This window comes from Gymnogyps californianus, chromosome 2, assembly GCF_018139145.2.
Source record: "Gymnogyps californianus isolate 813 chromosome 2, ASM1813914v2, whole genome shotgun sequence".
Taxonomy (NCBI): Eukaryota; Metazoa; Chordata; class Aves; order Accipitriformes; family Cathartidae; genus Gymnogyps; species Gymnogyps californianus.
The window spans coordinates 47,166,581-47,181,154 of NC_059472.1; the positions used below are offsets into that span (position 1 = coordinate 47,166,581).

Genomic DNA, 14,574 nt, shown 5'->3' on the forward strand with positions numbered 1-14,574 from the left:
CCACGCACAAAGACATTTCTGTAAGCACACCAACAGGTAAGAAACTGGCTTGCTCTTCCCTGAAGGGGTGGCACTGAGCACTTACACCAAAAGCACAGGAGTGCTAGTGCCTTTTCTCTGTTAACACCTAATTAGAAAGGTGTCTATGATTAGACAGCTACTAAAACCAACACCAGGAACAAACACAGAAAAAATTGATTAGATGATAATCAAATAAATTACATGTTCTCAAATCAGTTAAATCTGTTGAAATTCACAATAAGGTATTTAGACCTGACTGGACCAGTCTCAGAATTATCAATAGTCATTTTTGAGAATTTGTAGAGGATAGCAGTGATTCCAAAAGACTAGAAAACATCTAGTGACTAGCTTTAAAAAAAATGAAAAAAGGCAGGGCCAAGGAAGTAGAGATGCAGCAACTGAATTTCAGTTCCCCCAAAGTAAGGAATAAAAATTATTTGGAAGTATTTAGCAGATAAGAAGCTGAGTAATACATAGACCTGTCAAGAACAAGTTACTTCAAATCTATCAAAATATTCTTTATGACATAGTAGCAGACCCTGTAGTTAGAGAAGCAGCAGTAGGTCTCATATAGCCCGACTTAATGAGTCTTTGGACGTTGTTTCTCCTGGGACTTCCATAAGCAAAGAAGAGAAATATAATGCTGCAAAAGGAAACAAGTTCTAATAAGCAGATGACACTAAACTTGGAAGGGCTGCATGCATGCTGAAAGACAAGACTACATGTTAAAGCAATCTTAATAAATTTGAGAAACAGTCTGCAGAAGACCTGCATACAATTCAGTAAGGGGAATTCTAGACCTTAAAAGGAATAAGTAACAGCAGAAACACAAGATGGAGAACAAGTAGCGAGGCAGCAGCACAGTGAAAAAGGAGCACTGAGGCTACAGTGGATCATACTCTGACTAGTAGTCTATGTCACACTAGCAAAATCAGCAAAATCTCATGCTAGGATGCATAACCAGCAGGTTGTGAGTCTAGAAATTTACAATGGGACAGGGAATTGCTTTCAAAAGAATGGGACAGTGGATGCTAGGAAGGAAAATCCAGAGCACTGTGCACTGGAGTGAGCTGCTGTCTGTCTTCTTTGTAAAGAGATCTCAGTGTCCAGGACTGTTGGCCTGACACTGTTCACTGTCAGCACAGGCATGAATGTAAAATAAATACTTCTCCCTCCTCCCCACTCCCAGAAGAAAATCATATATTTTCTACATCACAAAAAGGTTTGCCTTAAAAGTTTTTACTCCTTCTAGGTAGTAGTAGAACTGCCTGCTGACCATTTTACAACCAACCATCATAACAGGAAAGATATTTAAAAACCAAAATTGAGCTGTACATCCCCCAAGATACAGGAAAACGGGTAGGTGTATAACCTCTCACAGGACATGTCAGTAAGGTTTTATTTTAATTTCTAATATTTATCTGCTTTGTAACTTTGGAATTTTCCTCCTGTTGTATTTAATTATTTGAGTAATAAAAAAATAAATGTGCAACTTCATGTCTTTATTGCAAACAAAGAAAAGAACAGGCTGAATAGTCTGACAGTGTCTTTTTAAAGATTACACATAATGACAATGAGATTGCTGAAAATCATACGTTATTCATTCAGATTTACTACCACAGCAAAAAGCTTTAGATTAATTAATGCTGCAATATATTTGAAAAATGACTAAGCCAATTAATCTCGTTCATCTATAAATAGAACAGTAGAGAGGAAAATTTTTAAGAACTTCATTTAGGATTGCCAAGGTTCTACCAACAATGATAATCAGTATAAAGGAATAAGTATATTAAAGTAATAATGTATTGCTGGTACAAGTTCAGACTTGAAGAATACACAAATCAATACAGAATAAAATATGCTAGTGCCATTCTGCTGCTTATGACCAGGTGACTGCACATCATAAATTTACATCCCTTGCTCATCTTAGCTGGCTGCAGCACAGAGACCAGGAAAGATCATCTTTAGTAACGGCAAATGTACCATACTGGCAGAAAGGTACTGAAAGAAATTGCAGAGCTGGATGAAGTAAATGGGAGACTCTGAATTCAAGGACTGTGAAAACAAAACATTACTTACGCACTGAGGCCCAACCCACAAATACATGTATGAAGTCAAATACCTTATCGGCTCCTATTAAGAGTTAGGCACTCAGATAACTTTGCAGGTTTGTGCCTAATCAATATTAAAATGCAGCAGAAACACAACTTTTACATGAAATCAGAAGTTAACTGAGAATCCAAATACTTTAAAAAAAAAAATCAATACAAAAAAACAACTTTTTTTTTTTTTTTTTACAATTGCAGAGTTCAGAATTTTTTGGCGATTCAGTTTAGGATGACCTAGCCTATAACATAGTAGAATGTTTCAAGTAAGAAGTAAAGAACATTGGATTTTATCGTTCTCAGTTATCTAGACACTCATGACCACATATGGCATCCTGCAATCTACTACACATTCACACATACCCACACAAACCATACCATGAATAATAATCAGAATGAATCTGAATTTCTTTCCTACTTCCCTGCAATTCTCAGTTTCTTAGTAACTGAAGAAATGAAAGAAGATCTAGCTTTGAACCTCTTTAAAGGAATCTTTCTCTTATTATTCATTCTGCAGCAATTAAAAAGGGCTTCTACTTTTTCTATATTTAAATCATAAAAATGCTGCCTTCACTCCCTCCCATAGGTTTTGCACACGAAATTTTATTCATGCACTGTTCACGGAAACAAGAATTTTTAAAATTACAAAGAAATGCTATTATCAGGCATGTGAGCCTCTCCCATGCAGTTGTCTCATATCACAAGACGTAAGAAGAAGAAAGCAATCTATTCACTGCTGTGAGAAACAGTATCTTAATAAAAACAGATTTTCAAAGTTGGGTTTTCTTGCTTTTTTGTTGTTGTTGTATGCAAATCCTTGCAGCATAACACACTTTTGGACATTCATTTTCAAAAGTTTTCATCCCCTTGTTTCCTTGGCATCATTGCCAAATACACTTGAAGCCATTTCTTGACAGGAACTAAAGCATTTTATATCTGTAAAAGGTGGCGAATATAACTTCATCTTGCATACCATCTCTTTTGCAATTTTACCAAAATACAGCTATTATAAACATGTTATGGGGCTACCAACAAAGCAGTGCATGGTTATGCAGTGCAAATGATCACGCAGAGTGTTCTGTTTCTTAGGAACAACAGTGAATTCAGTAAAATATGTCCCATGGTTACTTCTCATTCACCAGAATAAACTCAGACGTAACAGACATAATGTGTTACTACTCCTGTATAGGGGCTTTGAGGTTCTCTTGTCCTAGGTTTTAAGTTCCACACTAAAAGAATACAATTAAAATAAAAGCAGACGTCTCCCTTTGCTTTGGGACAGCAACAAGTATTAAAACAATTTATTAGACTAGAAAATTTTTACTATAACATTTGGAGAAGAGGAAGCTGCATCTTGTAGGAGATCCCCACCAACCAACCAGTTTTTCCTTAATTTATTTTACTTCCTGCCCAAGTTTCCATCTGCAGGTCACTAGAAGACCTACCAAGTAGTCAGTCACCTTTGAGGAACAAGAAGCTGCATGCCCATCTGAACCAGGCATCAACGGAAGACAACTGTTGACTTCCATAGGCTCTGGATAACGCACCTATCCCCTAACAGCTTAATGATTATAGTTGAAATCTACATCCAAAGTACACTTATTAAGCAACTCAGTATCCAACCTCTGCAGCCACACAGACTAGCTCCCAGTGTTCAAACAGCCCTCTCCTTCCATTTCCAATTCTTTATTGGCACAACCTCTGTTACCACAGGCAACACCAGCATGTCGTAACAGTGATTTAAGTGCCAGACCACAAACCCAAGTGAGAGAAGGAGAGCGTCTAGCTCCATCTCACACTTTCTCCATGTACATGGTGGCAGAGGCAACCCAGTTGTCAAGCTTCGGTCCTTAAGCAAAAATGAGATGTAGCACTGGGCTGTCTGAGAAGATCACACTGTCTTTCTAAAGAAAGGCCATTGGACTGGAGCTGGCCCACAGACTCCTTTTGGAAGGTACAAAGTTAAGCCAGTCACTAACCATTTTAAAAGCCTTGAACTAACAAACAAACAAAACCCATCAGCTGTATTTCCCACTTTGGTACTGGAAATCAATTCAGCCACTAACCAGCACTTTATGTTTTGTAAAGATTATATACCATTCCTAGATGGTTTTCAAAGAGATAGCAAAAATACAGAACATATAAACACTGACCTTGTTTCTTTTAACCCTTCTTTCTGAATGACTTCCAGTATTTGTTTTGCAGTCATTGGTGAGTTGGGGTACTTTTCCAATGCCTGAAAAAAAATAATAAATGTGTAAGTGACAAGGCACAGCTGTCCTGTGAATCGGAACGGTTATGTGATCATGCAGTTTTTATGTAGTCATTTGTGAAAGGCAGGGAACGGCAGTGTTGAGACTGGAGTCCTCTGTCTGTTGGAAGGCCAGATACAATCCAGGAAACTGCAGCAAGAATAAGATTTACTTGCTGCTTTTGTGCATCATCTGCTACATCTGCCTGGGAAAAATTCTTACCAGGTTCCAAATAAAGGAGTTGAAATATGCAACTAATTTTATGACACAGCAATGGAGTTCCTTTCAGGCAGGATGGGGGGGGGGGGGGGGGAAACCAAAACAAAAAGAAAGAGACAGCTAGTCTTCTTTTTTGATTTTTATTACTTTAGAACTATTTGAGGTCATTTGAATATTCTACACTTAGGTTTTGTCATGACCTCAGGAACAAAATTGGCTAAAATCTTCCATTTGTAGAGCAGGAGCTACTGTGAGAATTGACACAGATAGGTTTCAATTTTAAAATGCTTTTTGTTTCCAAAAACAATGAAAAATAAAGTAGTCAGAACAGTTACAGCACACAAGATGCTGCATGACAGAGTGCAGTATATTTTTCCAGTTCAGCTCAGTTTTACACTCCTTTGCCTTTTCCAATTGAGCCCAAAGTAACCCACTCCTCTTTCCAGATACAACCATCTTGTACAGATTTTTCTGGTTTTCCACTTCCTTTTTGTCCCCATCAGTTTTAAGCTGTTAAACAAACAGCCACTCTTTTGCTCATGTAAAGTGCCAGACTGACAGCCCTGGAAAATGAAACCTTTCAATCAGCAGTAAAAGGTGCAGCACAGGCCACGGCAATCAAGCTTCCCAGAGCATCTTGCCAACATATCTCATCCAGAACTTGCATTTCTACCCCGGGTAAATAAGAAATCAGTTTGGTCTCCAAATTCATCCAATCCTGAGTTTCTCTCTAGTAGTTACCAAATGATGGCAATTGTGAAAGTAGCTACTACTATGTCGATACGTGCCCACTAGGAACTAGAGACGCCACCACATCGTATCATGCAAGTCATCAAACTGTGAAGGGTGTTAGCCAGGGCTGTAATTCAAGCAGCTCACCTAAAGCCAAAGCCTCCCTACTCACTACAACTTGACCAGCTCAGCCCTCTCCTGCCATTTTACAGTTCTGATTTACCGCCTGTTCTCCCCTTTTGCAGCCAAAGCACAGTTTACCAAATGCTTCAGTTCTTTGTTACAGATGAGCTTTGTATCCTTTACCCTTCAGTTCCACAAAGGAAAACGCAGAAGTGAGGGCTGCACTAGAAAGGTCTGGGAGCTGAACTGAGCTTATCTCATGTACATCAATAGGCAAGATTCAAAAGGGACCCATCAGGAAAGGAAAACCAAAAGGTGATTTGAAAGGAGAAAGAAGAGTGGGTAGGAAAGAGTACAGCAATGAGTAAGGATGGAAGGAACTGCACAGGGCTGGGCAAAGGGCCATTGCACAGCAAGGGAAGAGAAATGATACGATGTATTAGTGACAGAACCACAATGACACATTGGAAAAATGACAATGCATACGAAGATTAAGACTAGGATGAGAAAAGATTAATGGTGTGAAGAGACAAAAATGGAAACTTTAACCTTTGGAAAGAAGGCAAAGAAAAAGGACAAGGTAAAATGAGAATACACCAAAATAAAGGGAAAAGAAGAGAACTGAACTTGGAACATTCCAGAGGGCAAACTGGAAAGGACAGAAGAGGAAACTACACTGTACTGGACACGGCTATGAAGGAAACTGTGTGCACTTGAAAGTGGGGTTACTCACTGTGGAGGATTCCCTGTTTCTCTTCCTGAGTACAGGCCCCTCAGCACACCTGGGCAGCTCCTCCCTGCAATTGAGAAAATTTGGGTAGCCCTGTCCCCTCCTCTACGACATCACATCCTACTCTATAAAGTCAGTAAAAGTGCCAAGTATTACCACGTGAGTTTGACAGCAATGGGAAGGAAACAATAAAGCTACGCAAACATCACAAGTCACCCTGTTCTGGACAATGGGAGACGGGAGAGCAGTTTGTGCTGAGGAAGCTGCACTGAACTGGTTGTGGAAACAATGGCCAGACATACGGATACGGAAGATCATCTTCACCAAACAACAATGAAACCAACAAGCAGGATGCATAATACCACTACAGAAAGTTTAATCAAACCCACAAGGCAGATTTCAAATATCACTGTATGACTGAACACATTCAGGGTATAATGACAAACTGAAATGCAGAGTATGATAGACAGGCTGAAAGTGCTGGAGCAAACAATTGCCCATTGTGTGGACTTGTTTTACGGTGGACATGTAGCGTGGGCTGCAGTTCATATACCCCATGAATCTAATTCTGTTCATCTAACCCTTTAAACCCTTTAAAGCCTGTTATTTAAAGAACTGTTCATACCCTAACTGAAAAGCTTTAATTCTCCAATTCAAACACTGCTTAAGTTGAAAATCCTGTTATTGTGTACCTGATTAAGTTTTCTTTATCAGAACAAAGATTAATTTAGCAGAGAACCTTAGTAAGGATGGTTTTTTCTGCCCCTCCCACCATGCTGTCATCGTGTGTCTCTCCCCGCTCCCCCCCAGTTTTAACCTAACCATTTATCACAGTAAGAAAATAAAAATAATTACTTGTAAAAACATTTTAATGATAATCTCATTTTCTTCCCCCAGTTATGGAAAACAGCATCAGAGTATTATTTAAGAGTCTGTGAGCTAATGAATACACTGAATTGATAATTGCACCAGTGTCTCTTGCCTCTGTGTCTCACCATTAACACTGCTAAAAGCCCGCAATCCCTTTTGCATTTCTAAGACTTTTAAAAATAATATTAGAAATTCGAACTGAATTACTAACTGTGCCTTAAGGCAAATAAAACACTAAAATGCAGTAGCATAGTTAAGTCATAGACTTCTTGGTCAGAAAAAGTAATGCATGTCAGAGGAGGAAGCCTTTATCTGTTTTAAATATCCTTCTCCTTCCTCCCACTCCATCCACCAACACTTGTATCGTATATGGGCAGTGACTAATAATGCTGAAATTAAAACATGCCAAAGTACTATCATGAAGGGTATGATTGTTTCAATGGATTTTCTTGCGAAGGACAACAGCAGAAGAATGGTTTGCACTGACTGCAACCTCTATCACAGAGGATCAAATATGCTCTATTTATTCCTGCCATTCAACCACAGCCTTAAAAAGGGACAGTCACTAAACAACTGGGACAAATAATTTGATACCCATCAGGACAATCTGGAAGAGAACAGAAGCAGTCATGGCACTGAACACATTCTTGGTCTTCATTCAAACCCTGGTTAATGGCTCAAAGAGAAGACGACCCAGATCCTACCAAGCACAGTGGAAATCAAACCTCCCAGCAAATAGTAGCACCCTGACAAATTGTTATGTTTGTATCACTTACATGCATCAACCCACAACTTCAGAGGTATTAAATAATTACACAGATGCCACAAACACATACGTTCCCAGTTTCATTGGAAAAGTCATGTCAGTTATATGGGACAAGAAGAAATCCAAATTCCTTTTCTCACCATGGCATCTATCATCTTCTGTGCATCGACAACTGCCCAAAAAAATCAGTTGCCACACTGAGGAAAAAACAATTTCAAGTGAACTGTTAACAAGAAAACTCTAGAGCAGAGTCAAAACTCTCAGCTTTGCATAACAGAGAAATCTTGAATGTTCAGCTCGCCTACAAAATGAGAAGAGAACCTCTATATAATTGATGGAATTATTAGTTTAATTTATATACACAGCTGCTTGTGACTACCTGAATCAGATCTGCTCAATCGCTTGCATTTCAGCCACTAGAGGGAACACAAGCAGAGGGACAGCACGAAGAAAGGCAAACCAGAAAGTCGGCCTTCTTGCCACCCATAAACATTCCTGCAAAAAGTGGGAAGCTTTGCCAGAGAAGCAGCCACTACTCCTGCAGCTATCAGCTATTACACTGACAGAAAATGATTCTTCTAAACAAGAACCAGGTGTGGTCTGATACTGTGCTGTGGTCCAAAAGCAGCAGGCAGGTCAATCTAGTGGGCTTGTTGATGCTGATTGTGCGGCCAGAGTACAGTTAGCTGGAACCGGCCAGAGCCTCTTCCATTTCTGGAAGCTGCCTGCAGGGATCTGAAGGTCAGGTAGCTGACAAAAATCAGGATCATTTTATCACGTCTGCTTGGTCAAACTATAGGCTGAGCCACTATTCACAAACTGAAGCAATTCTCTTTAGAACATTATTTAAATAATTCGGGACGAGAAAGGAACAGCACAGTTATTGCCAGTGCTCCCAACTCAACAGCTAAAATACAAGTCAGGCTGAACTGCACAATAGACAATCTTTACTACCCAAAGACAGCAGGGTGAATAAAAGAACAGAAAAATAGCTTTCCTTCTCCTAAGCAGAAAATATATGATATTTTCTAGCCACCCATTACCAAATTAATGAATTGAAAGATGGAGTCCCAAACAGGGTACAAGAACAGCGTCCTGGAAAAAATCCAGCATTGTCTTTTCCAGCTGCTTGTGTGAGGTTAACAGGAGGACTGACTGCTATTGTGGGAAATGCCCCACTCAAATCTTTTGTATTCATTTTTGATTAACGGCTTTAGTCATTGGGGAATTATCAGCAGCCTAGTAAAAGTTCAAAGCCCTTTGTGTGAAGAAAGATGGGTAACTGGTTAGGAGAGGAGGGTAGGGTACAGAGTGGGGGAAGAAAGGAAGTGCATAGAGATGGGTGAAGAGAGAAAACAGGAAAAAGATCGAGAGGAGGGAGGGTACATGATACATGAAAAAGAGGAAAGAGGGATGAAAATAAGAAGGGAAGATGCACTACAACCTATTTTAACATAAGTTCTCAAATAGACATTCATGGAGCTCTTGCTGATGGTGATTAAGAGAAAGCTAAACAGTAGTTTCCCAGTACTAAAATATTAAAAGAAGCTGAAACAGGAGTAATAATTCTCCTGGTAGGATTTTTGTCTTTGAGCAGTTGCAGTTACAATAAGGAAGTTATAAAATCTGAGTAAAAGAAGGTGCATTGCATAAGACGTCTTTCACGTATGTCCATACTATGAATTTGTCTCTGTAATCCATGCATCACTACAGGTAAGTAAGAAAAGTAAAATCAAGCAAGGAAAGGAACAAAGATGTAACACGAACAAGAAAGCAACACATAAAAATACCTAAACCTGCTGGAATATGTTACATTTTAACATCAGTTATGTGCATGCTTGCTAGTCCACATTTTTTTTTAGGTTCAGAGGTAATGCTACTGACCTGTAGAGCTCAAATGGTTTAAAGTACATCCAAAAAAACATTTTCCCCAGCCCTCTTTCAGTCAAAAGCACTTTACAGTTCCTTTAGCATGAACTACAGGGAACAACCGGGAGAGTGTTCCCTGCAAGAGAATTTCTACTATAGAATTTGTTTGCAAGTCGGTCTGAAACGGCTTAGCTTTGCTAACCTGCCAGACATGTAAGGCATTATCATCTCCTAAAATACTGAATGAAAGGAAAGAGCAAGAAAGAAGCTGAATGATTTGTTTGTTCATTCCATTGCTTTGACTGGCTGGTTTGAGGCTTGTTCTGAGATGTCTCGACCCTTTTATTGTTCTTTTTTTAATTTATTTATAATGTTGTATTTTAAACTGATAGAAAGGCAGCAACAGTGCTTTGGAAATTCCAGATAAACTGTACGCTTGACATTTTGATTTCAAAAGAAATTGGATTACAATTCAGTTAAAATTAAACATACAATTGTGTTATTCCTTTAAAAGGCACAAGCTCTAGCAGCAACGACATCTTGCCATTGCTAGTAGCCTCATACATCACACCAGAAAACATAGGGTAAAGTTTTCAACCCTAAACAACTGACTTATAATAACTTATCGATCTGGTCTGACATACTGAAACAAAAGGAAACCATCGTATTTCTCTCTTTACTAATGCAATCAGCCTGTCCAAGCAACAAGGAACTTTCACTTAAAGGCTCTGTCAGCACAGATCCATGAACACCTCGGTGACTGTAACAGGATGAACCCAGTGAGCACACAGAATCCTATGGGATTTCTGTAAGATCAGGATCAAAGATACATACCCCAGTGAGCAGGATGTCAAACTTGCTACCCCGGTATGGGTTCCGTTATTAGCAGCAGGATTACTAGCGATGACTTCAGTTCAAGCGATGGAGCGTCCAGATTCTCAGAATGACTGCTCAATTCTGATGGTGCAGTCCAGCCTCCAGACTTCTGCTTAGCCATGCAAGCCATACCTCTTCTTGCTTTCTATCACAATACCCCATTGCCTCTCACTCTGCCCAGCCTTTCTCTTCTCTCAAAGTGATACTCTCATCTTTCGAGGTGTTGCAATACCCTTAACTTTCCTATCTCCTGCCTATCCGCATCCCTACTGAAATACCTTTCTTCCCTTGTCCTTACCACAGTACACTCCCACAGTACATTCCTATGTCCTCTACCTCCTGAAACATTAGCACATCTATACAGATGCAGTTCATTGTCATGGGTTCCCCAAAACCCCCCCAAAGGTACACAAGTGCTGCCTAGGTAGTCAATACTGAATACCTAGCTAACAGCACACTGTACATCTTAGGTGCTGACAGGATAAATTGTGAACCTCCCGTGGCTTGTAGACCATATTCTCTGCCTATTTAGTTTACAGTAGAAGTTTCAATTTCTGTATCAGTGCACCCAGCTGAAAAACATGGGTCAAAGCTGTTTACAACTATGAATCATTATTCCAGAGAAGGGGCCAGGAGCAAAACACAACTCTGCCACCCAAAAACATTTCTGAAATCTGCACTCATTCAGTGATCACACAGGCCATGATCCTGAAATGCCTCTAATTCCAGCAGGGATAAAAATTCCCCTTTGGCACCTACCCGTGCACAAAATGAAGAGAGGCCATGCTTAGGTGACTGGAACTAATGGAGCGGAATGGATATGAGTGCCCTGTCAGCTGCCTTTATATTACAGATAACAAGGAAAGAACTACCACCAGTGTGAATACGTTCATCACTACTAAGGGAACAAGAAAAAAAAAATACTAAGAAGCACCAAACCCCGAACATATTAGCTTCCGTATATGCTGTTTTCTCTATTGAAAGCTGATTACAGATTATTTTTTTTTCTGAGACACTGAAAGGTTTGCTGTATAATGTATGTTTCAGCATACTAAAATAAAAAAAAAAGGAAGAGTAAAACTTTCCAGAAAAATCAACAGCGAGAATGATATGTGTTTGTTTTAAAAGCCTTCATTGCTTAATTTCCTCAGGCAAATGTAATGTGTAAGGGTTACTTTTAATGTGAGAAATAAAATTCCTAGTGGCTACTCTGTGAATGTACCAAATTTAACAGGAGGTGACAGTTATGCCGGTTTTCTTGCCATTGCTTTACTATCAGAGCTTATCTTGTTAGACAGTGTCCTAAAGATACAGACCTAAGATTTCCAGAAGGCAAAGAAGAAAACAAAAAAAAAGAAAAAGGAGAGGGGGAAAAAAAAAAGGGATAGCAGAATACAAATAAAATATTTTAAACTACCGCACTCTACCTAAATATTCTTACATATTAGTTTTGGCCATTTTAAGTATTTCATCCAGGTAAAACTCACCCACTGAAAGGATACGACAAGCTTCATGCTGCAACTGACATTGACTCCATTGATGCACCATGAATATATTTAACCAACCAAAAAGCACTTCTATCCACGTTACTAAAATATGGTTAACGACAGCAAACATAAAAATAAAACTGTAAAAATTATACTTCCATTTTAATTCTGTCAGACAGAGGGCATGAAACTACCTCATGAAATTTACAGCACATTTTGATGCTTAGGTGGAAAGCCACTATAAGTCTCACTGATCCTCTTAACCTCACAAGGGAAGTCCATAAACCTCACAACTCAGTTACTTGCTCAGTTCCTCACCCACAGGATGATACACAGCATCACCCCCTTTCAATTAATAAGCAAGAAAATTACTACGAATCTTGCCTAGTAATTTTATCCCAGAAAGAAAGACCAGAATGTGTCTAATGCATGGAAAACCTGGAAAGAAATTCCCGAGAGGTGTACAGCAAGTGATAAAGCTGGACAAATTAAAAGTCCCTTGCAATGATAGACACAACAAAAAGCCACTTTCCGCTCCTTGAGCCCACCTGTTCAAGTACTGGAGGCAAAATCGAAAACCGAAATCTCCACAAAATGAAAAATGATGAAAGCTTTGGATTTGTTTTTGGGTTGGGTTTGTTTGAGTTTTTTTGGGGTGGGGGGTGCTTGCTTGTTTGTTTGTTTTAAATAGGAGAATTATTCTTTCTTGTCAGAACGGACAATACAAAAGAGTAGAGTCTTAAGAGTCCTTGGGTGTTATCCAGTTTTTTTCCTTCCAAAGCTTGCACAATTATTTCACATCAGTTTTCATTAGTTTGAATCATTACATCATTGTGTACAGAATGGAGTTCATTGGCACAATCCATATCTACTGCTTAAATTGCTCTGAGAGCAGACATGATAAGTCATGGTTTTGAACTAAAGAAATACAGCCTTCTCATAGAATGTGTAAAGAGAGAATTCTTTTGTTAGCTGTCAGTGGGATTTTGCTATCTCTGTTAAATATATAATGGTTAGTGTCATAACAAAGATCAGCCATCGTGTTATGGCATTTATCTTCATGAGTGAAGAGAGGAAAGGCTACTGTGATTTATTCCGTCTCTCCTCATGAGACGATTAATGTCATAAGAGATTAGTCTTCAGTACTGACTTGTACACAGAATAAAATACAGGGCTGGAGTGGGATGCTAGGCAGTTTTAATTGGTACAAGTTTGGAAGCCCACATTACTTACAGATGGCACAGTTGACAATTACTCATCTAAGATTTTCAAAAATAGGAGAATATTTTGCAGTTCACTAACTCATATCCATTTTGTGTCATTTATTTGTTCAGTCCTTCTCATCAGTTTTTCCACAGTCCTTTCCTCCATCTCATCACCTAAGTCCACCCACACTTGTCCTGTTAAATACACCATTTATTGCAGAACTGAAGTCCATACTGGTGGTTTATAGTGATATTTGATAGCGTCTGTTTAAAGGTTTGAAAAATACACTATTTAAGAACCATTACTAAGAAACAGTTGTCACAATACAGGCAGATTAGAAAGAACATATAATGGCTCTGTATCTGTGTTTGTATTCATATATAAATACATAAACAAAACTCGGGATAGAAGGAGCAGCTTTCCTCAAGTTTTGAGAAAAGTTACATGCTCACTTCTTCCCAGGGACCTTATAAAATAATCTGACCATCCTAAATTTAAGTTAATAATCTTTCAAAAGCCTATCACTTCAGAGAAACACACAGAGAATATTTTGTTTACATGCTCCCCACTCCTCCTTAGGAAAGAAAATACTTCAGAAAATACTGTGGTGAAAAAAAACATGATAAGCAAAAAGTTCTGTTAAAGAGGGAAGAATTATTTTTCCCCCAAAACGGAACATGAATTGTCTGTATTTTCTTAAATTCTCCTTTTCTGGATACTGCTAAATCATGCCAAGCTAGGTAAACTTTAATCCTTGATATAAAAGTTTTTTCTGTTAAAAACAGCAATTTTTTACCATTGGTTTACATCAAATAGAACACATTATTAAAAAGCTCTCACCACAAAGCGTTATCTTTATCTAGGCTTCTCAAGTATTGACTTAAACATTTTTATCAGGCTGTTAATCACATCTACATATAATGTGAGCAGCAATGGAGACCAGCCCTGACAGCGAGACCAGCCAGGTAACAGGGCAACATTACGGCAGGGAAGAAGTATCGCGAAAGCTAAGGACATTTCTTATTGATGGTAAGTGGACAGGAGAGAAAAATCAATGAGTTCTCATCAGTACAACTGTCTACCAGCTGGATGCTGATTTCCCTTAGAGATTTAAACCAATAGGAGCAATCACTTGCCATAGGTAAACAAATTCAATAGGACCTCCAGCCTATAAAGAAGAAAGGCAAACTGTGACTTCAAAACTGGAGTTCGTAAGGAGACAAAATGCTGATTGTTAAACCAACAGTTTGTAATCAGATCTCAAACCAAAATACACAACACATCTTCCCCCATGGGGGGAAAACCTGAAAATGTTCAG

General features: G+C 38.8%; 1 protein-coding gene across 1 annotated transcript in view; it reads right to left on the reverse strand.

The window, feature by feature from the left end:
- Positions 1–14,574, reverse strand: part of ASXL3 (ASXL transcriptional regulator 3) — a 130,361-nt gene that overhangs the window by 101,706 nt on the left and 14,081 nt on the right. Inside the window, exon 2 of the mRNA XM_050915748.1 lies at positions 4,280–4,362. Coding sequence (XP_050771705.1) covers positions 4,280–4,362 — 83 coding nt within the window. The remainder of the gene's footprint in view (positions 1–4,279; positions 4,363–14,574) is intronic.